The sequence below is a fragment of the Myodes glareolus genome, chromosome 8, assembly GCF_982192425.1.
Source record: "Myodes glareolus chromosome 8, mMyoGla1.1, whole genome shotgun sequence".
NCBI classification, from domain to species: domain Eukaryota; kingdom Metazoa; phylum Chordata; class Mammalia; order Rodentia; family Cricetidae; genus Myodes; species Myodes glareolus.
In genome coordinates this window covers 74,650,173-74,677,240 of record NC_142033.1, presented here as the reverse complement: position 1 = coordinate 74,677,240, position 27,068 = coordinate 74,650,173, and the positions used below count along the sequence as shown (strand labels likewise).

At 43.8% G+C, this 27,068-nt stretch overlaps 1 protein-coding gene across 1 annotated transcript; it reads left to right on the top strand.

The window, feature by feature from the left end:
• On the top strand, positions 1–23,385 carry Sf3a1 (splicing factor 3a subunit 1). The gene is made up of 16 exons (XM_048449947.3): positions 1–141; positions 3,087–3,208; positions 9,080–9,287; positions 10,252–10,509; positions 13,663–13,737; positions 15,302–15,452; positions 16,367–16,560; positions 17,435–17,552; positions 17,985–18,170; positions 18,864–18,985; positions 19,089–19,334; positions 19,853–20,060; positions 20,462–20,616; positions 21,776–21,877; positions 21,991–22,062; positions 22,731–23,385. Exons 1-16 carry the CDS (start codon positions 79–81, stop codon positions 22,830–22,832), a joined length of 2,382 nt encoding a protein of 793 aa, XP_048305904.1. The 5' UTR covers positions 1–78; the 3' UTR covers positions 22,833–23,385.
• Positions 23,386–27,068: the final 3,683 nt, after the last annotated feature.

Sequence of the window (27,068 nt, the reverse complement as noted above, 5' to 3'; positions counted from 1 at the left end):
CTTCGTGTGGAGAGCTTAACCTTACCGCCGTACCGGTTGTCACCCTGAGGCGGACTGGCAGCTCTGAGCGTCGCAGTCATGCCGGCCGGACCCGTGCAGGCGGTGCCTCCGCCGCCGCCAGTTGCTACTGAGCCCAAACAGGTACCGCGCCCCATGCTCCTCAGCCCGCAGCCTCGGTGTAGGCCTCGTCCCTCCCCTCCCGCGCGGGCGCTACGGCACTCCTGCTGGAAGCTCAGGCAGCCCTGCAGGACGTGGAGGGACTGCAAGTCCCAGGAGTCAACGCGCTGCGTTGCCTTCTGGTCCCAAAAAGCTCCCTAGAACCGGAATTCTCAAAGAAGCTTGCGGACTTGCAGCCTACGCTTCGCTTCACCTGGGGGCTTATTAGAATCACGAAGCCTCCACTCTACACCTTATTTTTAACCCGATCCCAAGGTGTTTCGTTCAGATGTGAGAAGCATTGGGCCTGTCGGTCGCTCAGCCTTTGTCCAGTAATCGCTAATTTCCTAGATTGCCTTACGTCTTTCACGTTTTTCCCAAACACCTACGAGGTGCTTTTCCTAAGCCGGACAAGGTTCCAGTCTTCATCATTGGAGAACGGATGAGGCGTAACCCCTGCCTTAAGAGAGAGCCCAGACTAGTGAAAGTACAGGCATGCATAAACACTCAATGTTTATTTTCTGTGTCGGTGTAAATAATAAAATGTCAGGCAGCCTTTAAAAGCTCTCAAGGCTGGGCACATGACACACGTCAGTATTCCCGGCATTTGTAAGTCTGAGACAGGAGGATCATGAACTGAAGGCTAGCTTGGACTACAGGTTGAGACCCAAAAGCTAACAGACTGCTGAGGCGGAAGTATGTGGGTAAATACTTGCAGTTAGGTTGAATACCAATAAGCCATGAATTTAACCAGCACTGCTTGCTGGAGCAGAGGGGAAATCAATGTGAGGAAAGTCCTCAGGAGTGAGAGGCAAGCAGTGCTGACTAAATACAATCCCAAATATGACAAATGAGGCCCATGTCCTTTCTCCAAACGTTTACGTATTTGTGTGCTTGTGTATTTTCATCGACACTGGGGAATAACAGACAAGGTGATACCAAATAATAGTTACAAAAGCACCACGGTAGAGTCAGATGCTCCCTCTTTTCTCAAAGGTACATGAGCAAGTGTGACTCAAGTGCAAATTTGGGATAATGATGGTAGGATTTGGACCTGTCTATGAAGACAGCAAGAGATAGTGTAGGCTGGATAGTGACATTTGTGTTTCAGAAATGTAGACTTACAGTGCTGTAAAGAGAGGGAAGAGAAACAGTTAACGGTATCCCAAAGACACTGAGGGTCTGAGGGATGGGCAAATATCTGTTCCAGAATGGCTGTTGGCATAGGCTCTCCAGCCAAAGTGATGTTCTAGAATCCTGATTCTGTCTGGGGGCCAGGCACAAGTTTGTTGTTCCTGTTGTCTGGAGTTTGGGAGTAAGAACACTTCCAAGGTTGTCATCAGGATCCTCAGTGCCTGGGGTGTACTTTGTTTTTGATGTATTAGGGAGGCTCAGGAGGCCTGGAAAACCATTCGCAGTTTGGAGAGGAAAGTACCCAGGAGTCTGTTGGGTCTAAAGTTTGGTGGTATTCAAGACTTACCTGGGAGATCGATGTAGGCAGGATTTTTCAGCCGAAAGTGGGGAAAGGAAATGTAGAACATAGTTCTCAAGAGTGTCTGACTGAAGACAGTGAGAATACTGAGAAGAAATTATAAACCATATGTTTATAGCAGTGATTTTTGGCCTTCCTAATGCTGCAGCCCTTTAATGTAGGTCTTTGTGTTATGACTCCAAACCGTGAAGTCATTTTTGTTGCTACTTCATAACTGCATTTTGCCACTCTTATTAATCGTAAATATCTGATATGTAGGATGGTCTTAGACAACTCCTGTGAAAGAAAGGAACGTTCAACTCCCAAAGGATTCGAGTTCCACAGGTTGAGAACTGCTGGTTTAGAGGTTTCCAGTGTATAGGCTAAGAGTTAAAATGTAGAAGACAGAAGACAAGTCTCCCGCAGCTGCCAAGAATATTTGAATTGAGCAATCAGGAAGCAGAGACAGGCAGATCTCTGTGAGTTTGAGGCCAGCTTGGTTTACAAAGTGAGTTCCAGAACAATCAGGGCTGCACAGAGAAACCCTGTCTCAAAAACCAAATAAATAACTAAATAAATGAATGAATGAATGAATGAATGAAATACTTGAAGTAAATAAGAACTAAATAGGAGATGAAATAGAAACTTGGAATGTTCAGCTGCCAGAGGAAGAACAAGGGGAAGGCAGCAGCCCAAAGGAACATGAGGATGGAGGGAATCTCAGTTTTTTTAGATGAGAGCTCAACTCTTAACTGAGAGGAAGAAGAAGCTGCTGGATAAAACATTAAAGAACCGTTGGTGTCGAATTCCATTGAAACTCCACAAACCATTTATGTATTTAACAGTGGCTAGGTTTATGGAATTGGTGGATAAAGAAAATGCACAATTAAGACAGAAATTGATCTATCAGCTAGACTTTTTTCTTTTCTCTCCTTTATTTCTGTTTATGTTAAGTATAGAACCTAGGACCTCATGCAGGGTAAACACATTAAACTACTGAGCTGCTCTTTGGCAGACAGTCATTAAGTATTCTATGCAAGACACAATACTAGTTTCAGGGCTAAAGACATGGCCTTTTGGATTCTGAAGTTTGGTTTCTTAGATGTGGTCAACATCCGTGAATCTGAATCACATGGACATTGGGTAAAAATGCAGATTTAGAGGCTAAGAATATAATCAGTTCCTTGTTTAGCATGTGTAAGGCTCCAAGTTTCAGCCCTAAGTCAGCAAATAAGAAAAAAAAAAAATTGTGTATCTGATTACACCAGTCTGCCTGTCTAAAGGGGAGCCAGAAAGCCATTATTTTTTCCTAGCTCTTAGGAATGGCCGCATAAATATATATAAGAAGTCTGCAGGACAAAGACTATAGTCAGCCGTGTCTTAGAGAAATACTAGAAGCTGGTTTATGATAGGCTAAGCCAAACCAGGAATTTGAACATCTTTTCTTTTGTTTTAACAGCCAGTTGAAGAAGAAGCAACATCAAAGGAGGAATCCACCCCTTCCAAGCCAGTGGTCGGGATTATTTACCCTCCTCCAGAGGTCAGGAATATCGTTGACAAGACTGCCAGTTTTGTGGCCAGGTAACAGCTGCTTCTGCACAGTGGGTTGGGGAAAATAATAACAAAGGGTTTTTGAGTCAGCACAAAAGCAGCATGTTTTTTTGTTTTTATGTTTTTCTTTTTCGAGACTCTGGCTTAGGCTTGTTAGTTCCTCCAAAACCCCAGTAGGGTATTAAGGTGGGCAATAAGCAGGACTGGTGTCTTTGATGTGCCCCAGCAGTAACCACAGTGAGAACCATACCCAACTATATAGTCACCAGGAGTTTTAGCTTCCAAAACAAGCCTGTGGGAATTCCTGGTGGCTTCTTTTCCCTGATGATGTGTATGCTGTGTTTGGGCTGCTGACCAGAGGAGATAGAAGGCAGAGTTGATCATTCTCCTTGTGTAAGGAGCCTTACATGATCACTTGCAGGTGATAGGACTGAGTAAAGCTCAGTTATGTTCTAAACACTTAGTTAATCTTTCTGGGCAGGGTGGAAATTGATCAGGCTTTTCCCCAACCTCTTCATGCTACATCCTTAGATGTAATCTTCTTTAGGCCCACTTTGACTCCAAAGGCCACATCCCCTGGCTTAGGGCATTTGTAGAGTATTTTTTTTTTTTTTTGGCAACCCACAGATATATCCAGTTTACAGATGTTTTGTTTGTCCTTAGAATCTTTTTTAAAAATTCCTATTACCACACTTAAAAATGAAGTGATTTCACAGTCTGTCTGGATTTCAAACTTTTCTTGAACTATTCTACTTCTTATGTGAGCACTACTTGGCCCTGAACAGTGTCCAGAGGCATGTGCTTGTTAGGCCCACATTCATAGTCACTCCGCTGAGGCAACATCTCTGTCACCTTGTATCATTTAATAGGTGTTTCTTTCTCAACTTCCTACTCAAGTAAAACATCAAAAGAGATTGTTTGACATCTTTCGCAGTGTCCACTCCATGAGAGATTATGTCACTAACTTAGATTTTTCACCTAAAAACTGCCCTAAGATTGGGACATTGGGAATTAATTATGTTTAGTTGGCTAATGATTCATAGCAACATTAATGCCTTTGCCGTTTTTGGTGCAATCTTACTGTCAGGCCAGCTGTTGTCACCTTTTCCTGTTTCCTTCTACTCTTAGCATCCTTTTTTTGGATATGGTAATACTAGCACAAATACTATTATGTCTTGATTTTCTTTGCATGCTAAATTGTAAACATTTCCTACATTACTCTATGATATCCCTCATGCTGAATACTTGGATACTTTCTATAAAGAGGAATGCAGGGTGTTGAGACTTTTTTTTTTTTTTTAAGGTTTGTTATTATCTATACAGTGTTCTTCCTGCATGTACACCTGCATGCCAGAAGAGGGCACCAGATCTTATTACAGATGGTTGTGAGCCACCATGTGGTTGCTGGGAATTGAACTCAGGACCTTTGGAAGAGCAGGCAATGCTCTTAACCACTGAGCCATCTCTCCAGCCCTGACACTTTGTTTTCTTGAGATTGTTTCCACTGTTTCCACTTGGTCAGTGAAACTGTAAGAAAAGTTAGAACATTGTCTTTTCTTCTTAGATGGTTTCTTTAGAAGAAAATCCCATGTGAAACATTGGTGGCTAAGAGAGCATTAAAAGAAAAAATGTTAAGGGCTGGGGAGATGGCTCAGTTCAGTAAAGTGCCTGTCATGAAAGTACAAGAACTTGAGTTTGTATTTCTGGCACCCATGTAAAAGCAAGATTTAGCAATACGTACTTCTGGTAACCTCAGTACTGGATAATGGAGACTGGCAGATTCCTGGAGCTTGCTGGCCTGGAAGTCTATCAAATCATTGTGCTTCAGATTCAGTGAGAGACCTTGTCCCTTGCCTCAAAAATTAAAGTGGGGCCCGTGTGTTGATGCACTCTGAAGGCAGAGGCAGGTCAGTCACTGAGTTTCAGGCCATCCTAGTAGCATTTCAGGCCAGTTAGACACTATCAGACACTATCTAAAATAAATATATAGATAAGTTTAAATAAGGTGGGAAATGATAGACACCTAATAGCATATCAACCTCTGGTATCCACAGGCTGTGTGCACACATGTATGCAAGTGACTTTGCAATAATTGTGTCGTGCTCTGCTGCCATAGACAGAAAAGCACGACTATCTGAGTTCTCTTAAAAAGAAAAAACCATCACTGTTACAGTGATGCACAACTGTAATCCCGGTGGTAGCGAGGATTTGGAAACTAGCCTGGCTACGTGGTGAGCTCTATTTCAAAAAAAGGAAATAGGAGCTGGAGAAGTGGCTCAGACATTGGGACCACTTTCTGCTCCTACAGAGGACCTGAGTTTGTTTCCCAGCACCCATGTCAGGCAACTCACAACCAGAGAATCTGAGTAATCACACACAGACACAAACTATGTTTTTGGAAAAGGAAAGCAAGATGGATTCCTTCAAGTCCCCTAATTATGTGAGGCAGAGGCAAGTGGGTCTCTGTGAGTTCAAGGCCAGCCTGGTTAACAATGTGAGCTTCAGGTCAACCAAGGCCAAGATCTTGTCTTAAAAAAAAAATAGATGTAAAAAATAAAAAGGTTAGCTGGGTGGTGGTGGCTCATGCCTGTAATCCCAGCACTTGGGAGGCAGAGGCAGGCAGATCTCTGTGAGTTTGAGGCCAGCCTGGTCTACAGAGGACAGACTCCAAAGCTAAAGTGTAACTCTGTCTCAAACTCCAAAATAGAGATAGATAGATGGATGGATGGATGGATGGATGGATGGATGGGTGGGTGGGTGGGTAGATAGGTAGATAGAGAAAGAAAGGAAGAAATAAAAGGGTTGATTGTGTAGCTTAGTAATGGAGTGAGTGTATAGTTTTATGTACAAAGATATGAATTCTATCTCTAGTGTAAAAACCCCACCGTGTTTATAAGATGGATTTTTAACCATGGCAGTCACTTTTGTAGACATTATAAATGTGAACTTGGGATGGCTCGGTGGGTAGAATGCTTGCTGTACAGTATTAGGACTTGAGTTTGACTCTCTAGCACCACATAAAAGTGTGGTATGTGTGTCTCTGTGTGTGGATGATTGTAACCCCAACCCTGGTAGGTAAAGATAGGCAAATTCTTGGGGCCTACTAACTGGCCAGCCTGCCAAACCATAATGGTGAGCTCCAGGCTCAATACAAGACCCTGTCACAAAAAAATAAGATGGAAAATTGTAATCGGAGGTTTCTCTCCTGCCTGCCAGTTCCCAAATAAGCACTCAGAGGCTTAATTTTACTTATAAATGCATGTCTTGTTTCCTCAGCGGCTGGCTGGCTGGCTGGCTGGCTGACTGGTGACTGGTGACTGTCATCTCCCAGACTCCACCCTTCTCCTATATCTCTGCTTGGATTTCCCTCCTTGCTATGTCCTACCTTGCCATAGGCCAAAGCAGCTTTATTTACCAACCAATGAGAACAACACATACAGCATACAGAAGGACTATCCCACAGCAGAAAATGATAGAGGTCGCCCAGTGTCAACCTCTGGTCTCCATGTGAGCACTAGTGAGCATATGCATTCATTCTCATTCTCTCTCTCTCTCTCTCTCTCTCTCTCTCTCTCTCTCTCTCAGAAATTGTAAATAACATCACACTTTGAAATGAAGGGACAGGTCAGGATCTTGCTCTGGGAAAGAACTGCTATATTTAGGTCTGCTCTGCCAAACCTGATACTCAGGAGCAGGCAGTGGGTATCTGCAACCAAATCTGGTTAAAAGGAATCTTTTCTCTATAGGTAGGTCTTCCCAGACCTGCATTTTTCTGTCAAAAAGCTAAACTGGAAATTACCTTTAAAAAGCCCCGCCAGCTGGGCTGAGTCAGAGTCAGGCTTTTCTGCTGAAATCCATTCCTTATGTTGGAAGATCTAATTCTAAAATTAGCAGTAAGCCAACTTAGAGCACTGGAATTTCCTGGAATAAATACATCTGCCTTCTCATTATATCTTTCTAACTGTTTCCTGATGTGTAGAGACTATGGCTTAGGCAGCACTGCAAGAGACAACCCAGACCCCCTTTTCTAGAAGCCATTAGTCTCCCTGGGCATTTTCCAGACGTGGTGACCTGATTTAGTGGGATCTAAATCAAATCTGTATTCATCCTGCTGTGTGTGGTTTACATTACATAGGGAGGTAGGAAAATGCTTCTTTCTAAAGCATGAGGCTCTAGTTGAACTAATGCACAATTGAGATCTCATGGTATTAGTCAAGCCGCAGGGTGTGACCAGAACTTGCTAGAGTATTGGCTTTCCACAGTCTGCCATGGATGTCACAGATTGTTTTGGTGGCTGATCTTTTGTTTTTTGTTTGTTTTGTTTTAAAGATTTATTTATTATGTATACAGTATTTTCTCTGCATGTATTCCTGCATGCCAAAAACACCAGATCTTATTATAAATGGTTGCTGGGAATTGAACTCAGGACTTCTGGAAGAGCAGCCAGTGCTCTTAACCTTTGAGCCATCTCTCCAGCCCCTGTAGTGGCTGATCTTAACCATAAAGTCACCTGTATCTTGTCTTCTGCTCTGTTTAACTGACAGGACCAGGGGTGTGACAGTCTGAAGAATGTGAGCTGTCTGGCACTAATCCCTGCAGCAATGGGAATTGGGAGTCTGGCTTGGTATCTTAATTGTGTCTCTGAACGTAGGGTTCTGGCGAGAATCAGTGGAAGCCCCTCCTAAGAGGCCAGTTATCTTCAGTATTGGTGGAACTGCCCCTTCTAGGCTACATAGTAGTAACTATCCCCTTTGTTTGCAAGCCACTGTATTCAAAAAGTCTTGAGCATTTCCTTAAACACTACTTAAACAAATTTCAATAATACCTGGAGATAGATAGAGAAAGTGATATTAGTCATATTTTACATAAGCGAAAATCAAAGCAAGGAATACTTTGGAGCCTTGCTCTATGTGAGACTAAGTAGTGAAGCAGAAACTTGAAGGTATCTATATCCCGTGTCTTTTTAAAGCTGCGTGTGTTTAAGCTGACACAGATGTTATATGTATGACACTTGGAACTAGGTTTGGTGGCACACTTAGTGGCACCTGGAAGGTAAAGGCAGTCAGGGGTTCAAGGCCAGTTCTTAGCCTGGTATATATGAGACCATATCTCAAAAAATCAAAGCCAAAAAGTTATGACTGCTAGAGTTATACCTACTGGGACTCTAAAAATTTGAATTCCCCATTTTGTCATTGTTCTAGAGGATTGATTGCATTTCTTTTGTGTGGGTATATATATCTATATGTGCATATGTGCACAAGCACACACACACGGATGAGAGCACAAGTTGTGAGAGTTAGTTCTTTTCCTTTTTCTATGTGGAACCAGGAGATCAAACTCAGGTTGTTCATCTTGTCAGCAAGCACCTTTACCTACTCAGCCATCACACAAGGCCTTATCCTGTATATATACAAAATATATAAATCTTGCAGAGCCTCATGAACCTTACAGAGAAACATTTCCTCTGTGGGCCTCCCAATAATAAATGAAGTTACTTTAAGCAGTGTTTGAGCAAGTCATTAACATTTATATTAGCTGTTTGAGTTTTTTGTTTTTTGTGGAGCTGGGAACCAAATCCAGGGCCTTGTACATATTAGACAAGCATTCTACATTTCTGCCACATCCTTAGTCAAAAATGTTTTGTTCTAAGGAAAAAGCAATTGTTCAGCTAGTTGTGGCTGAGGAGCTAAGGGATGACTGGTGGGAGTGGCCAGGCCCACTTTGGCAGATAGCACTGACTGCTAATTCCTAGATACTAAATGAGGAGCTCCAATATACCAGGGATAGACTGGTTTTGTGAGTGGGTGGTGGCACAGATATTGATATAGATGGAGGTTTGGATCTGAGTCATCACAAAGGTTGTGGTATTCATCATTTGATGTGTTAATTTCCCCCCCACAGAAATGGGCCTGAATTTGAAGCCAGGATCCGACAGAATGAGATCAACAACCCCAAGTTCAACTTCTTAAATCCCAATGACCCTTACCATGCCTACTACCGCCACAAGGTCAGCGAGTTTAAGGAGGGGAAGGCTCAGGAACCCTCAGCTGCCATCCCCAAGGTTATGCAGCAGCAGCAGCAAGCCACCCAACAACAGCTGCCCCAGAAGGTTTGGAACACAGCCCCTCTTTGTGGGTTAGGGAGGAAGCAAGCTTGGTGGGCATAATTAGCTCTCTTTCCACAATCACCAGGGACAGAAATAAAGTTACCCTTGTCTTTCAGAATCACTGATGGTACATAGCACTTTTTGAGGACTTATTGGTCAAGCTCTGTGCTCTGGGATCAGATCATGAAGAGCCCAGTGGAAGAACTGTTTTACAGATGATGAAGCTGAGGCTTGTCCAAATATGATTTTTCAGTTCAAGGTGTGAGTTAGTTGTAGTGTGAGAATAACATTTTGGTCTAGATGAGCTAAAGGAGGTGTTGTAGCCTTGTGCCATTCCTTCCCTTTTGTTTGGGCTGTTCCAGTACCCAGTTTGTGCTGGGGCCCAGGAGTGTGGAAGCCAGTACTAGAGACAATCAAGAATGTCAGTGAAGAGAGAAAGTGCCAGTGCAGTTTGTTTACTGTGTAGAACTGGCCTGGTCTCTTCATTTTACACAACTCCAAGACTTTTGTGGGAAAAGCAGCCTTTTGTTTAGCCATGAGAAAAATTGAAGTCGTGTTTGAAGACCTTGCATTTTGATTGCTGCTTGTAGGACCTAAATTTCTCATTGTAAAAATAGCCACAGTTTCTATTCTGTCTGCCTCATGGTTCTCTTGGAGGTCATTGATGTACTTTATGCAATGGGATTTACTACAGAACACATGGGTCTTATTGTATAGTCTCTTAAGTTAGATTTTACAGCCTATTTCCTTTGTATTTTTGCCACCTCTTTAGGCCTTTAATTTCAGGATGGGGGCAGAGAAGCAGTAGTTGAGAGTTGAGGCACAATTGGGTGAGACTCCAGTGCTCTTGGGTGCCAGTCTTCTCATAGCAAGTCCCAGTGATGCTCAGTTAATAAAACATTGGAGTCTTTGGCCATTCTGCAGAGTTAGTTTACTTCTGTTCTGTTCTTATTCAACCCTGTCTTAGGTCCAAGCCCAGGTGATCCAAGAGACCATAGTACCGAAGGAACCCCCTCCTGAGTTTGAATTCATCGCTGATCCCCCCTCCATCTCAGCCTTCGACCTGGATGTAGTGAAGCTGACAGCTCAGTTTGTGGCCAGGAATGGGCGCCAGTTTCTGACTCAGCTGATGCAGAAAGAGCAACGCAACTATCAGTTTGACTTTCTCCGTCCGCAGCACAGCCTCTTCAACTACTTCACAAAGCTGGTGGAGCAGTATACAAAGGTGCTGGGTTGGGGCAGAGGGTAGTGTCTCCACACTGGGAGTACAGCATTCACTTTCTGTCAACAAGGACACTGCTTTGTGGGGTATCTGGGCAAATGTGAATCCCAGCTTAATGTAGTGTGTGTGTGTGTGTGTGTGTGTGTGTGTGTGTGTGTGTGTGTGTCTTTCCATGGAGCACACTTTGCGTCAGAGAATAGCTTTCAGCTGTCCTTCCACTGAGGATCAAACTTAGTACATCGGGTTTGCATAGCATGTGATTTTACCTGCTGAGCCATCTCATAGACTCTAAATCTTGATTTCTATTGTGCTTTTTGTTTGTTTTTTAACAGGATTTCACTGTGTAACTCTAACCTAGTTGACCTTGAAGTCACTATGTAGATAAATCTGGCCTCAAGTTCAGAGATCCCTGGGATTAAAGACAAACCCCCCCCCCCCGAAAGTAGCTTCAGTCTCTATCTCTTTAAATCTTGTTATTAAGGAGACCTGTTTATGAAGCGTTATTAGGTGGCCATCTGTTCTTTCAGGTGTATTACAGTTTCACTTGTCTACTGTATGGCCTGAGAAGCAAGCTCTTTATAGTCGCTTCCTATTACTTAATTTAATCCTCAAAAACCTTAGTGGTGTTTCCCCGGTTTTCACAAGCAGAAATGGATTAAGAAAGATGATTTTATGGGGCTACTGTTCTAGCATGGATTCTATTAATTAATTAATTGATTTTTGCTCTGGATTAAGTACTGGACAAAGACTAAAAAAGGAATGAAATGCGAAGTCTTCAGAATGTCTACAATCTTGAGCTAGTAAGCAGTGTTGCTGAGATTCAAGCCTTTGTTATTTTTACCCAGTGAAGTAATTTATACTAGGAAAAGTTCAGTATGAGTTTACTAACATTGAAAACATGTACAACATATTCCCATTTGGTCCTGGTGATGTGTAGCCTGGGTTACAAACTGAAACTGTTTTGTTTTGTTTTTGTTTTTGTTTTTTTTCTGAGACAGAGTTTCTCTGTAACAGTCCTGGCTGTCCTGGAACTTTCTTTTTAGACCAGACTGGTCTTGAACTCACAGAGATCTGCCTGCCTCTTCCTCCTCCCAAGTGTTGACGTTAAAGGCATGCACCATCACTGTCCCACTTTGAAATTGTGTTTAAAACAGAATCTGACATGGAAATCTGGTATTTAAAATTAATTAATCAGTTTGCTGGGTATAGTAACTAACACTTTTAATGCCAGCTGTAGGAAGATTGGAGCATGAGAATTACCAGGAGTTCTAGGCCAGCCTGAGCTCTTTATTTTTAAAGATTTATTATGTATATAACATTCCTTCCATGTATGCTTGCATGCCAGAAGAGGGCACCAGATCTCATTTATAGGTGGCTGTGAGCCACCGTGTGGTTGCTGAGAATTGAACTCAGGATCTTTGGAAGAGCAGTCAGTGCTCTTAACCTCTGAGCCATCTCTCCAGCCCCCCAGCCTGAGCTCTTTAAGAGACTTTCTGCTTTAGAAATCAATTTTTTTCTTTTTTCTTTTCTTTTGAAGATATATTTATTTAATATGTATACAGTGTTCTGTCTGCATGTATACCTGCAGGGCAGAAGAGGGCACCAGATCTCATTCTGGATGGTTGTGAGCCACCATGTGGTTTCTGGGAATTGAATTCAGGACCTTTGGAAGAACAGCCAGTGCTCTTAACCGCTGAGTCATCTCTCCAGCCCTAGAAATCAATTTTTAATGGGTTACAAAGGACACTCACTGGTATATGATTACCAATGGCACATTTTTCTTGTTTTCCTTTTTAGTAGGATGGTTTATACAACTGTTCTTAATATTTAGAAATGGTGTTAAAGATCTAAGTTGAAAGAATTTTTAAGGACTAGCTCTATATAAAATTAAAAATATAAAAATGTAGCCAGGTGGTGGTGGCTCTCGTCTTTAATCCCAGTACTCGGGAGGCAGAGGCAGGTGGATCTCTGAGTTCAAAGCCAGCCTGGTCTACAAGAGCTAGTTCTTGGACAGCTAGGACTGTTACATAGAAAAACCATGTCTTGGGGGAGGGGAGGTATCTTTAGAATCTAGAAGCTAGTAGAACAATAACTGAAATTCAAAGCCAAAGTTAAGAACACAGTATTAGGCTTTCGTGGATTTTTATATTTGTTTTATTTATTTTTAGTTTGCATGTGTGAGTGTTTTGCCTGCATGTATATCTCTGCACCACTCATGTGCCTGGTACCATCAGGTCCCCTGGAACTAGAGTTATAGATGTTTGTGAGCTACCATATGGATGCTAGGAATTGAGCTCAAGCCCTCTAAAGAACAGACACTGCTCTTAGCTGCATGCCATCTCTTTAGCCCCATAGTATCAGTTCTAAGTAAGGCCTGGGTTCAATTTGAGCTTCTTCCATAGTTAGAAATCCTTAGTCTCTATTTTGTTACTTTTTTCTCTTCTCTAAATTTGGATATTGGTATTAACTCATAATTGAAGGCACTGATGTCTACTCATGGAAAGCTGTTATAGCAGGTAGATTCTAGGGATAAAGGTATAAGGGGAGCAAGGTAAAATTGTGCTGCTTTATGAGTGGAAGTAGATACTGCTGGGACAATTGGAATGGTTGTTAGAATAAAGGCAGTCGGTGTCCTCGGTAAATGCATGTTACACATTGGGTAATGAGTAGTGAGAAGACAGAATTCTGTCTTCATGGAGTTTTTTAGTTGGAAGGAGAATACAAGTGAAGTGTCTTACGTGTTTCAGATGGAGATAGATATTCTAGATCAGAAGGCAGGGGTTGGAAATTCTGGGAAGTAGGGAGGAGGTGATTACAGTCTTGAACAGGACAGTAGAGAGGACTGAATGACATTTTCAAAATGATAGGAGCACAGCAGTGTCATTTCAGCAGCCATAATGTAGCCTGTTCTAGATAACCTGCCAGTGGCTTGCATGCTTTACTGGGAATCATGGAAATGGCCTTCTCTAAAGTAGTGGTGTCAACATTTGGAGAAGGAAATATAAGTTCTAGCTGTTAAATAATTTGTACACTCTTGACATGGAGAGTTGGAATTGAGGCTAAGAATCTATCTCTTATGTTCTGTGATGGTCCCGGTAAGGCTGCTTTCTTTGTTTATATTGTGATATACTGACAGTTACTCTAATTCTCTTTCAGATCTTGATTCCACCCAAAGGCTTATTTGCAAAGCTCAAGAAAGAAGCTGAAAATCCCCGAGAAGTTTTGGACCAGGTAAACACAGGATTTCCTTCTACCAGGTACCAACGTATCAGGTTCTTTGTGTGGGTTTTGGTTTTGTTTAGAAACCATCTTTGAGGCAGTACAGGTTGACCTTCTCTAACCTTCAGGCCATGTGTATGAGGTGTGTATGGAATGTAATGACCTTCAGGCTAGGCATGGGTTCTATCCCTGGCTCATCTCATTCAACATGTGAATACAAATATTCCGAAATTAGACACACTTCAGTTCCCAAAACATCTCAGGTAAGGGATAGTCAGTCAGCTTGAACCTAGTTGTAGAGTGCTGAGAAGAAAAGCCTTGTGATGACTACGAAGGCCAATTAGAAGTTTAGCAAGTTTCTGTTCCCTACTTTAGGCAGAAACTTCCCGAGCAAATCGCCGGGTGAGAGATGGTAGATGCCTTCTGAAGTCACCAGGTTCTCACAGTTGAGCAGGCATATTGGGTGGTGCTGTTTGGTTTTAACTGTGAGGTGACTGCTTCTCAGACACTTAGATTGTCGCTGCTTTTGAAGATTTTCTTTTGAAGGGTTTCTTTTCTTTTTAATTTTTAAAAATGTTTTGACAGATATAGTGTCTCACCACTTATCCCAGAACAAGTTAAAGGCCACTCAGGGGCTACAGAGTAAGACTCTGTCTCAAAAAAAAAAAAAAAAAAAAGCCTCCCCCCCAAAAAAAATCTTTGATAGTTTCATATACACTTCTATAATTTTTAGATATCTTCATCCAACCCTTATTCTTTCATTTCCCCTGCCTCTTCCACTGAAACCCTTTTTCAATAAGGTCCCCTCCTTTCTTGTCGTCTTTTTGTGTGATCCTGATGTGTTTATTGGAGTTGCTTACATGGGATAAGAGATTATTTACTGGAACGAGGCCAATTCACCAGCAACTGCACCACTGAAGAAAATGATAGCTTTACTTAAACCACCCTTAATTGCCAGTAGTCCCTCAGGGAGGAATGCCCTTCCTCCATTTGTATTGCACCGCTGATAGGTCCAGTATTTTGCAGGTAACCACAGCTACTGTGAGTTCATGAGTACAATGGCTTTGTTATGTCCAGAAGATGTCTTTTTGCTGTACATTTCCCCATCTTCTGGGTCTTACGTTCTTTCTACTTCCTCTTCTACAAATGTCCACTGAGCCTTGGAAGGAGTAGTATGAATGTCCTCTTTAGGGCTCTATACCACTTTCACTTACCCTTGGCCTTTGACCAGTGCCTGCATTAACTGCCACAAAGTTTAATAAGAGGTTTCTCTTCTGAGAACTAATCATGAACACTTAACAACATGACCATCTTGCAAAAGAATAAAAAAAGGTAATAGGTTCCCCCTAGAGCGTATGACACTTGCAGCCACTAGCTCTTGACAAGGCTTACAGTACCACTTAACCAGGTTTTCATGCACATTTGCTGCAAGAGTTTGCTGCTGTGAGTGCAGAGGCCTTTGCCAGCTCTGATGGAACACTGGAAGTTTTCCCCTTGTGAATATAGTTGCCTCTTGGTCTGAAGGTGAAGCCCTGAAGCCTCATAAGAGGTATCTTGCTATTTCCTAATTCTATAGGTGTGCTACCGAGTAGAATGGGCCAAATTCCAGGAACGTGAGAGGAAGAAGGAAGAAGAAGAGAAAGAGAAGGAGCGAGTGGCCTATGCTCAGATTGACTGGCATGATTTTGTAGTGGTGGAGACAGTGGATTTCCAACCTAATGAGCAAGGTAGGTCTTGGAGGAGAGTGCCTTCATGTGGAAGCCAGGAAGTCTGGTGCTCCAAGTGAGCAACAGAACCAGGCACAGGACTTTATTAGTGTGTTGTTTCCCTGTGTTTCAGAAGAGGAAACATTGTTCATTTGCCCAAGTTAAATGCAATTCAACAGCTGGTTACTATGTTAGACTCTGATGTCCTCTGCAGATAATAAAATCAGACAATTCCCTAACCTTTGGGGTGCTCACAAGACAAGGAATGCCTTTTCTTGTTTGTTTGTTTGTTTGTTTGTTTATTTATTTATTTATTAGGAGATGACATATTAATCAGGGTTTTCTAGAGGAACCGATATAATGAATCGTTCTCTCTCTCTCTCTCTCATCTGTCTGTCTGTCTGTCTATCTGTCTATCTATCTGGATTTATTAGAGTGACTTAGAGCCTGTGGTCTAGCTAGTCCAACAATGGCTGTCTCTGATAGAAAGTCTAGGACGCTGGATGTCTCAGCTGGTCTTCAGTCTCACTGGAATCCTGACTAGGGAAAGAATGCCTCAGCAGCAGGATAGGCAAACTTTCCATCAAGAATGAGGACAAGCAGGCAAAAAGCAAAATCTTCTTTCTTTCATGTCCTTTTATACAGGTTACCACCAGGTGCAGCCCAGATTTAGGTTGTGTCTTCCCACCTAAAATGGTCAATCAGAAAAACCCTTCACAGGATTTTGGTTGATTCTAGATGTAGTCAAGTTGACAACCAAGAATAATCATCACACAGAGTCTCAATGTAGTCCTGGTTGTCCTAGAACTCACCTTGTAAACTAGGCTGATTATAAACTCGCAGAAAGTCAGCTTGCCTCAGCCAAGTGTTGGCGTCAAAGGTGTTTGCCACAATGCCAACTCAGAATGCCATTGACCCTGGCTTACCCCTTTTAGGAAACTTCCCACCCCCAACAACACCAGAGGAACTGGGAGCCCGAATCCTCATTCAAGAGCGCTATGAGAAGTTTGGGGAAAGCGAGGAGGTGGAGATGGAGGTTGAATCTGATGAGGAGGATGAGAAGCAGGAAAAGGCTGAAGAGCCTCCTTCCCAGCTGGACCAGGATACTCAAGTACAGGACATGGATGAGGTAAATTCCCAGGTGGTTTTAGCCTACCTTTCTCCTGAAGTCCAAGAGGTTGGGTGATGCTCTCCTCGTCCAAGGTTCCATTCTTCAAGGCTCAAAAGATGGTGAGCTCTGGAGAAGGCCAGGCTGACTGCTGCTGTTTAAACCCAGGCAGCCCAACACATCTTTCCAGCTCCAGCAACAAAGACAGTTCATAGGAAAGATCTGAAAGCTGTGCCAGCCTTGTGTAGTCTGTTGCTTTCCCTTTGGCTCAGCATTCCTGCTCCCAACCTACACCCTCCACCAACCCTGTTAGGGAGTCATATTACCCTATGCTTTGATGCCTTTCTAGCACTTAGGCCTAAAAGATCACTAGTTCCCTAACCTGTCTAAATGTAGCCTACATGTCCTTTCAGAGATTTCTACCCTCTTCCAGCATGGCCCTCCAAGTAGGCACAGAGTCCTGAGCCAAGCTGCTTTCCCCACTCTGAAAGAATCTGTGTACTGCTTGAGAAGAAAGGGCCCCAGTGTCTGTGGGAATTGACATTTTTTCTCCCTCCCAGCATTGCTCTGGAAGCAGCTACCATTGAGTACTAACTTGGCCCCTGTATTCCTCTTCTGTGTGTTAAGTGCCTTTGGCCTCTTGGGATCGCCTGGTGCCAGCCACTGGAAATGCCTGGGAGGAGTGTTAGCACCATGGTCCCTGATGCTTCCATTCATGTTGTGAGGAAACAGCTTGGCTTGCTGCCAGTTGACCTCAGCTGCCCCAGAAGGCTTAGCACATGGATGCTGGCTGGCAGAGGCCAAGGCTCATTGGCACCCTGAGAGTTGCCATGGTCTTGAGCTTTGGGAAAGCAGCCTTTCATCTCCTAGGTTGTGCCACTGCCTTGCTTTTCAGGGTTCAGATGATGAAGAAGAAGGACAGAAAGTGCCTCCACCCCCAGAGACACCCATGCCTCCACCTCTGCCCCCAACTCCAGACCAAGTCATTGTGCGAAAGGACTATGATCCCAAAGGTAGGGCCTGCCTCCCAGACCTTGTGCTGCTAAAGAAAGTCCTGTATGGTCTTGTGTGTTCTTCAGATGGGGCTATTTCTTTCTTTTTTTTTTTTCTTCAAAGTTAAAAACAATTTGTTACATTCTGGCATGTTCCTTATTCACAGAATATTATATGATTTATTCACCATATTAATGTATAGAGACTTAACAAATTATTTTAAAATAGGTATAGCTGTAATTTAGCCAGATGGGCTGTTTCTAGGACTTGAGGTGACCCCTATGTTACAAGCCTCATGGTGGGAAACACAATGTAGTCCTCTCCAGTTTCGGGTTTCTGATGTGAAGGTGGCACTGAATGGATGTTTTCAGTGAATGACCTTTGAATACACCACATTCTTAACTTGAGTTACCATCCAGAATTCTCACTTAGACACTTCTGTTTTCTCTTAGCTTCCAAGCCCCTTCCTCCAGCTCCTGCTCCTGATGAGTATCTTGTATCCCCCATCACTGGGGAGAAGATTCCTGCCAGCAAAATGCAAGAACACATGCGTATTGGGCTTCTTGACCCCCGTTGGCTGGAGCAGCGAGATCGCTCCATCCGAGAGAAACAGAGTGATGATGAGGTTTATGCACCAGGTGAAGTGGAGGATCCCATCCCATAGCTTGCTTATGTAGACACAGAAAGCTTGAGGTCAGTGAGAGTTTGGGAAATAGGTGCAGCCAATGATAATGCAAAAGAAATCTTTATTTTCCAGTACACTGAATTCTCCAGAGGCTGGTACTGCCTGTTGATACCCTGTAACAAAATACTGGCAATAGCTGGGAGGGATACTTAGTCTTTTGCTATCTTGGACAGACTTGTAATTGAAATTCTCTTCTTGAGTGACACTCACAAGTCTTACTGCCAAAGCAGCAGGCTAGGGCTTCATGGAGGTGCATACATTTAAACTCAGCATTCTGTAGACAGAGACAGGTGGATCTTTGTGAGTGTGAGGCCAACATGGTCTACATGGAGAATTCTAGGACGGCCAGCACTACATAGAACCTTTAAAAATAAAAAGACAACAGGATAGGAAGGAGGCTGCCGAGGGCTAGGGACTGGGTCTTTAATCCTGTTAGTAAGGATTGGATAAGCACCAGTTCCTTAGGATTACTCCTTCTCTGGCAACCCTCCCAAGACTCTCATCCAAGAGGATGAGAGTGTCTTATTGGAGCTGACAGCAGCCAGTGCTGTGTATCCAACCTCCACGCTACATTCCCAGAAAGCTGCTGACTTGTCAGAGGGCCACCAGCTTTAGCTTCCCTTTCTCTCTGTTCTATTGTGTACAGGTCTGGATATTGAGAGCAGCTTAAAGCAGTTGGCTGAGCGCCGTACTGACATCTTTGGGGTAGAAGAAACAGCTATTGGTAAGAAGATTGGTGAAGAGGAGATCCAGAAGCCAGAGGAAAAGGTACTGTTCCAAAGAGTCTTAATGCCTTTCCTGCCCTCTGTCTCCCATATGTGGGCTCAGTTCCAAGAGTTCTGACAAACTGTGTCTTTGCTTTCTCATGCAGGTGACTTGGGATGGCCATTCAGGTAGCATGGCCCGGACCCAGCAGGCTGCCCAGGCCAACATCACCCTCCAGGAGCAGATTGAGGCTATCCACAAGGCCAAGGGCCTGGTGCCAGAAGACGACACAAAGGAGAAAATTGGCCCTAGCAAGCCTAATGAAATTCCCCAGCAGCCACCACCTCCATCGTCAGCCACCAATATCCCCAGCTCAGCACCTCCGATCACATCAGTGCCCCGGCCACCTGCAGTGAGTCAGAAGCCACCCTGTGATCAAGTGTTTTAAACTTTGGTCCTTAGGGTGGGATGATTTCTGCGAAGGGCAATTGTTTTAGTGTATGGCCTGAATGCTAGTTTGTTAACTTGAAAGTAGAAACTTGTAGCTTTGTCTTCCACTGCAAAGGAAATTACAATAGGGAGTGAGCTGAGTGACAAAACAGATTTGAGGCAAAGAAGGGCTGTGGGCTTCATGGGTCTTTGAGAACTGGTGGCCTGTATCCAGGAGATTATGTCAAGGTCAACCTCTTTATTGGTACTGTCTGCCATGAGGAGCTGGTTGAATCTGAACCGCCAAGCCCCAAGTGGACAAAATATTATCCTGGAACTCTCAGCAGTGAGTTGTTAACATGGGCCTGATGTGAGACTTCAGTCTCAGTGATAAGCAGAGTCCAAGTTGTCCAACCTCCGTCTTGTGTGGCCAGTTGTTGTGCACTTGAACCTGAGCCTTGGTTTTCTGTGACTGACTTATGGGTGTCCTCCCACACTCAGATGCCGCCTCCAGTTCGTACCACTGTTGTATCTGCAGTACCTGTCATGCCCCGGCCACCCATGGCATCTGTGGTCCGGCTGCCTCCAGGCTCAGTGATCGCCCCCATGCCACCCATCATTCATGCACCCAGGATCAACGTGGTACCTATGCCTCCTGCTGCACCTCCCATCATGGCACCCCGCCCACCTCCCATGATTGTGCCAACAGGTCAGTCTGAGTGTTGCTTTCCTATCTGTTAGATCAATCCACAGAACCATGGTTGGTGTTAATGGCAGCTATTCCTACTGGGTATCCATCCAGAGGAAATCTAAACTGGGATCTAGGAGCCATAGTTATTGAGGGAGACAAGATACTGAAATGGCATAGCTAGTGTGTCTGCATCTGGTGATCAGGTCCTTGACAGGCCTGACAGTTGACTATGGTCTGGCTGATCTTGCCCTGCCTCTAGTCCTCTGCTGCCTGCCAGGGAACCTGCTGAGTGCTAGACTTACCAAGACAGGGCATTTCATACCTCTAAGGAGTAAAGCCTTTAAAAAATCTCCCCAATCCTGCCTCCTGGGTCTCTGCACCCCTCTGTACTCATTGGGCGCTGTACCATGTCTTTGCAGCCTTTGTGCCTGCCCCACCTGTGGCTCCAGTCCCAGCCCCAGCCCCAATGCCTCCTGTACACCCCCCACCTCCTATGGAAGATGAGCCTCCATCCAAGAAACTAAAGACTGAGGACAGCCTCATGCCTGAGGAAGAGTTCCTGCGTAGGAACAAGGTCTGTGATCTAGAATGCTGCCTCTTCCCTGAATTATGTGCAGCATCGTGGGTTGCCCAGTCTTCAGCTATGATCTACTCTCTTGCTGTTAGCTTCTGGGATGTAGGTCAGCCAGAGGAAGCTTCTGTGTATGTGTTTAACGTGAGGTCAACAGCTCGGGGGACAGAAAGTTCTAGTGGTGGTGGTGGTTCTGATAGTATAGAGTCTTGTAGAGGGCAGTGTGGAGATGACAAGACAATATCACCTAAGTGAAGTTTAGTGAAGGAACACTAAACTAGCTGGAGGAAGTTCTAGGCATGGCTCTTAAATTCAGTTCTACCCCTGGGGCTGGAGAGATGACTCAGTGGTTGAAAGCACTCTAGAGGACCTGGGTTCAATTCACACCACCCACAGTAGCAGCTCACAACTGTCTGTAATTCCAAGATTTGACACTCACATACAGACATACAGGCAGGCAAAATACCAATGCACATAAAATAAAAATAAATCATTTTTTAAAAAAATTAGTTCTACCCCAGCCCTGGGAAGGCTGCCTGTTAGGGTAGGATTCTGCTTGACATTCTGGACCAAGGATCCTACCTTGGCACTGCTAATCCCTAGGAAAGTTGTTAGGCGTCAGTGAGTCCCGGCTCCCATTAGATTTGCCCTGTAAATTGGACATAATTGTTTTTCTAAGACTAAGGTCTATTTCTTGAGCACCTACCAAAGGATCAGACTGTCTTCTGTTTAGTGTTCTCAACAGCTGCGTTGAGCTCAGGCATCTTGTCCACTCTGGAGCTGAGTTGTGAGCCCAGTACTTCAGACCACATTCTTTATCCTACTTGTCCTTGGGGTTGCAGAATATTTTCACCTTAGTTCCAAATTAACTAGAAAACAAAATGGGTCTATTTAAGGAAGGGAAAGGAAAGGAAACTGAGCATGGTAGTATACCCTTAAAATCTCAGAACAGGAGGATTGAGGCCAGCCTGGGCTAGATATGAAACCCTGTCTAAAAACCAAAAATAAAGAAATGAAGCCTTGTGTAATGTGTCACAAGTAGCAGCAGTAGTAAATGAGGCCAGAGGGACAGGAGTCATTGTTTGGATGGGCCACTGTTAGCAGAGCATAGTTCCTGGTTGGCTTGGAGCTCTCCGGGCAAAATGAGTACTCTATTTTGCAGGGTCCAGTGTCCATCAAAGTGCAGGTACCCAACATGCAGGATAAGACAGAATGGAAGCTGAATGGACAGGGACTGGTCTTCACTCTCCCACTCACAGACCAGGTATGTATTGTCACTCCTAATTGGTATAGGTGCTTGAGAGCCAATAGATTAGGTCAGATGTTTCCAGCTGGTTTTAGCAACGGAATGAGCGTGGCTTTTCTTTGGTCCCACAGGTTTCTGTCATCAAAGTGAAGATTCATGAAGCCACAGGCATGCCTGCAGGGAAACAAAAACTACAATATGAAGTAAGCCAGGGTAACCCCGGTCTTGCTCCTTAAGTTCCAGCATCTCTCTCATCCTAGAAACAATCTCCTGTTACAAAGTAGATGGGGAGAGACCTGGATGTGGCCATCTGAGCCCATCCTAGAAATGATACAGCTGGACTGCTGGGACAGGTGAACCTGACAGTGCTGGACCTAACAGCACAGCCTAATGTGGGGTCTAAAAACCTGTCCGAACTGGGTGGGGACCAGGCCAGTAATACGATCTTAGCCTGGCTCTCTCTGCAGAGGAGGTATTCCAGGTCTTCTGGGGCTTCATCTCCTCCTCTGTAAAATGAGGGTGTTGAATTAGGTAATCACTAAAGGTCTTATGACCTGAGAAGTTGACTGTTTGTGGACTTGGTCGTGGCTGACATCTTGGGGAGTTGAAAATTGAACCAGATGTTGATGAAGGTCCCTTATGTTTGTCAATATCAGCTGAAAGGAAGGAAGGAAGGGAAATGAAAGGAAGAAAAGGAAGGAAGGAAAAAGTGTTCTAGAAGAAACCAAAGTTCTGTAATCCAGAACTGGCCTTCCCTTAAGTCTCCATATTGCTGACATCTAGAATATTAACAGCTAAGCTCAACTGTGTGAGGCTTCATTGATGTGGTCAAAGACAGGTGGCACAGCTAAGATGTTTGTCTGTTTTCCAGGGCATTTTCATCAAGGATTCCAACTCCCTGGCTTACTACAACATGGCCAGTGGTGCTGTCATCCACTTAGCCCTCAAGGAGAGAGGTGGCAGGAAGAAGTAATGAGAGATTTCTGCAGTTGAGTTCCTGCCTTGGACCTCTTCTTTGACCAGTTCTTTCAGGAGCTTCTCTGGAACCTCAAACACAGACTGTGCATTTGTTTCCCTCTTAAATCAGTTTGGAAATTCACCTTGTTCTTAGGAGAGTTGTTGCCCACTATCTAACCTGACATGGGTAAGAATAGCAGAGCTTTCTAAGCCAGTCTGTGGAATGACTTCTTGTTAGGTTCTGGATTGGAGGTTCTTCAGGAAGCCTATTAGGAATGGAAAACCCAGGGCTTCCTACTGGACAGTTTCATAATGCCAAGTGATGCTTGACTGATAGAATATGGTTACTGTCATTCATCATTTTGTATCATGCTTTGGTCTTTCTAATAAACCTCTTGAAGCCAGGCATGACATGCATGCCTGTAATCCTGGGACTTGGGAGGTGCCGACAAGATAATTAGATGTTCAAAGTTACCCTCAGCTGTAGAGCTTGAGGCCAGCCTGGGCTGTGTGAGATACTGTGTTAAACAAAAAGTATTTTTAAAATTAAAAACAAAACACCTCTTGGACCCTCGTGGAATCAGTTTAATAAGATCTGTCTCTTAACCAATTGTGTCCACTACCTAGTGCTGTGGAGCTCTTAGGGTCTCAGCAGTCATGGTGTTTATATGTAAATTTTTGCTGCCATCATTAGTCTTCTAAAAAACTATGGGCTGGGGAAGTGGCTTGGTGAGTGTTAGAAGGAGGTTGCTTGTTGGTTCCCGGCTGCTCTCTGCTTGTTCATCCCAGCCACCCAGAACCAAAATAATCACACAGAAACTGTGTTAATTAAATCACTGCTTGGCCCATTAGCTCTAGCTTCTTATTGGATGAATGACTCTTACATTAATTTAATCAATTTTTATTAATCTGTGTATCGCCACATGGCTGAGACTTACCGGTTAAAATTCTGGCATCTGTCTCTGGTGGGGTTACATGGCTTCTCCCTGACTCCTCCTCCTCTCTCCCAGAATTCAGCTTAGCTCTGTTTTTCCCACATAGCTCTGTTTCCCTATAGCTCTATTATATGCCCAAAGCAGTTCCTTCATTTATCGGTGGTAATCACAGCATACAGAGGGAAATCTCACATCAGCTGAGTGAAGTGCTTATGGTGCAAGAATCCTTGTAAGCTGCTGTAATCTCTGTGCACTGGGAGGTGGAAGACTGCGCCAGAACCACCTGAAGCAGGCCAGTGAACAAGAGAGACCCTCTCTAAAGCCAGATGGAAGGCAAGGCCTGATGCCTGTAGTTGTCTCCACGTGTGTGCAATGGCACACTTTTACATAGACACATTTTATATTTTTAAAGCATTGGGACCCTCCAGCATGCAGACTCCTACAACATAAGGACCACAGTACTTGGTATAGTAGTTTCCTTCAGATCTGGAATCACCCACCCACTGATTGGCACAGTGATTTTTAGGTAGTGTTTCATCTAGTGTGAACACTGGTCGTTCTTTAGGATGTGTTTTGTTAATTATGCCAAGTCTGTGGGTATCTAAGGGCCTCTTACTTAGTTTGCTGCTTTATTGTTTTTGTTGTTGTTGGGTTTTTTGTTTGTTTTTGTTTTGTTTTGAGACAACTGTCCTGGTTGTCAAAGTCAAAGACCGGGTTGACTTTGAATGTACAGAAATCAGCCTGCCTCTTCCTCTCAAGTGCTGGGATTAAAGATGTAAACTGTCAGACCTGACACTGCATCCTGTTCAAGCACATGTGTGGTAGGTAGTCCTTATGTGATTTTTTTCTTGTTTGAGGTACCAAAGGCAAGTCACATGCCCACAGTCACATGTTTCAGATGAAGAGTATGTGCAAAACATTTGCCTCAGTTTTGGTCACTGAGTGAGGTGCTGGTATAGGTTATTATTTTTGGAATTGTGCTATTGCAGAGGCATAGGCGCTGCTGTAAAGTATTCAGAGGGAGGGAGATGAGAACCTGTTGATGATGTAAACAAAGCTGATTTCATTTTGAGGATTATACATACTCAAAACTAAGAGTTCTTAGTACCTTTTCATTTGATGTGATTCAGGTGTCAGAAAGGAAAGTGCTTTCATGATCACGGAAGCAGTATTCTAATCCTCACCCTAGCTCCACTTTTCCTCTCTCAACCTAAGCTCAGGCAGCTCCTTGGCAGGCCCAGAAACCTGGCTCCAGCACAGACTCCTCACATTCAGGCTTGTTGATGCCATGCCATTCTGTACCCTGTGTGACATTTGCCTTTCTCCTGATTGCCCCAAGGTTGTCCCTCAGGACTAGTGCAAAATTTGGCTTGCTGGTAGGCTTTTCTGATTTAGGGACCTGAAAGTAGACTCACTGCTAGACACTAATTGGGCAGCACTAGAAATCCTCTGGAGGGATTTCCAAGAGGGGAGGGCATCAGGAAACCTTAGAGAATCCTGTGCCCAAGAGCTCCCTTTTGATATAAGGGACATGGCATGGTGTGAAGACATATGCCTCTGCAGACTGGCAGACCCCCACAGTGCCTCTCTGTAGCTGAGGCTATGACAAGGGGCCAGGAATGGGGCTGGGCAGAATGCAAGTGAATGGGCCCTTTGATCCATACACCATGGAGTTCACAGTTCCCAGAACTCCTGAATGAAAGCCTGTCCTGGCTCACATTCAGTGGAGGCTCATTGACCACAGAGACTTGTGACCTTTGGTGGCTGGCCGTAGATGAATGTTGTTTGCTGGCACTGCATATCCTACAACATTGTAAGTTTAAAAAGTGCTTACTTATCTTTTTTTTTTTTGAGTTTTAAAAGTTTTGCTTTTTAAATTTCATTTAAAAAATGTAAAATAAGTGTGATGACACACTCCTTTAATCTCAGCACTCAGGAGGCAGAGGCAGGCAGAACTGTGAGTTAGAGGCCAACGAACCTGGTCTCCAGGATAGCCAGCACTTTTACACAGAGAAACCCTATCTCGAAAAGCCAAAAAGAAAGCTATTATATATGTATAAAATGTGCTTTGGTGATATGCCCTCCGTTATCATCATCCCTTCCTTCTCCCAGCAAACACTCTTTTCCAACAAGTGTCCTCTCATGTTTGTGTGTGTATGTGTCACTGCATTTAATTAAGGTTTGTATTTGATCAAGGGCAACAACGTAACAGTGACTGTGCCACTAAAGAATATTCCTCTCTTCTCAACTACAACTATTAACTGCCTCTAGATCCTCAAGGAGGGTGGGACCTTATAACTGTCCATCCCCATCCATGATGGAATATTGGTAGGCCCCAGTTTCCAGCAGGCCCTGTGCTGTGAGTTCATGGGTATGTACAACAACCATGTAACAGCCAGCCCCATTTCACTACAGTCATACAGTGCTCAAAGATTGCTGCTCTTCCAGAGGATCCTAGATTAGTTCCCAGCCTCCTTACCAGGTTGGTCACAACTGCTGATTACTCCAGCTGACCTGAGGGACACCTGTATACACAGACATAAATTTTAAAGATATTAAAAAAAAAAATTAACCGAGTGGTGGTGGCGCATGCCTTTAATCCTAGTTCTTGGGAGGTAGAAGCATTTTGATCTGTGTGAGTTTGAGGTCACCCTGGTCTACAAAGCGAGCTCCAGGACAGCCAGGACTGTTTCAGGAGAAACCCTATCTCCAAAAAACAAAAGCAAAAAAATTTTGACAATGCTCTGGCGTTAAAGAAATTAACAATGGGAGGTGGAGAGATGGTTCATTGGGAGAGCACTTACCAAATAAGCTTGAGAACCTGAGTTAGTTAAGGTCCCTACACCACATAAAATACAATCTCACCATGTTATGTCTGCACTAGGAAGACAGAAACAGGACAATTCCTGGAGCTGACTAGCCAGCCAATCTAACTGAACTGGTGAGTTCATTGAGAGACTATTTCAGAAAATAAGGTGGGGTATAATTTAAGGAAGACATTTTACAAAAACATCTGGCTTTTCACTCGCACCCACATGCATTTGTGTGCACATCCACCCAGACACGCATATACTAACAATGAGCCTGCTTTGTTCTGAAGGCTTCAGAATCAAAGTACACTGGCTCACCAACTAATTACTAACATTCCATTTTTTTTCAGAAGAGAAAAATGGTGTTCTTAAAGTTAAATAAATTTACACACAGACACATGGTAATTTAGGACAGGCGTGAAGCAATCCACATGCTTTGGATTAAGCTGTTAACTTCAGTGCTACAGCTGTAGGCTATAGTGGACCCAAGAACTTGAAATTTATGAA

Excerpts from the sequence above, each read along its gene's own strand:
- Sf3a1 (XM_048449947.3), top strand. The coding sequence starts at position 79 with ATGCCGGCCGGACCCGTGCAGGCGGTGCCTCCGCCGCCGCCAGTTGCT. Across the intron at positions 142-3,086 it reads TTGCTACTGAGCCCAAACAG|CCAGTTGAAGAAGAAGCAAC; the intron begins GTACCGCGCCCC and ends TTGTTTTAACAG. Across the intron at positions 19,335-19,852 it reads CAGTGCCCCGGCCACCTGCA|ATGCCGCCTCCAGTTCGTAC; the intron begins GTGAGTCAGAAG and ends TCCCACACTCAG.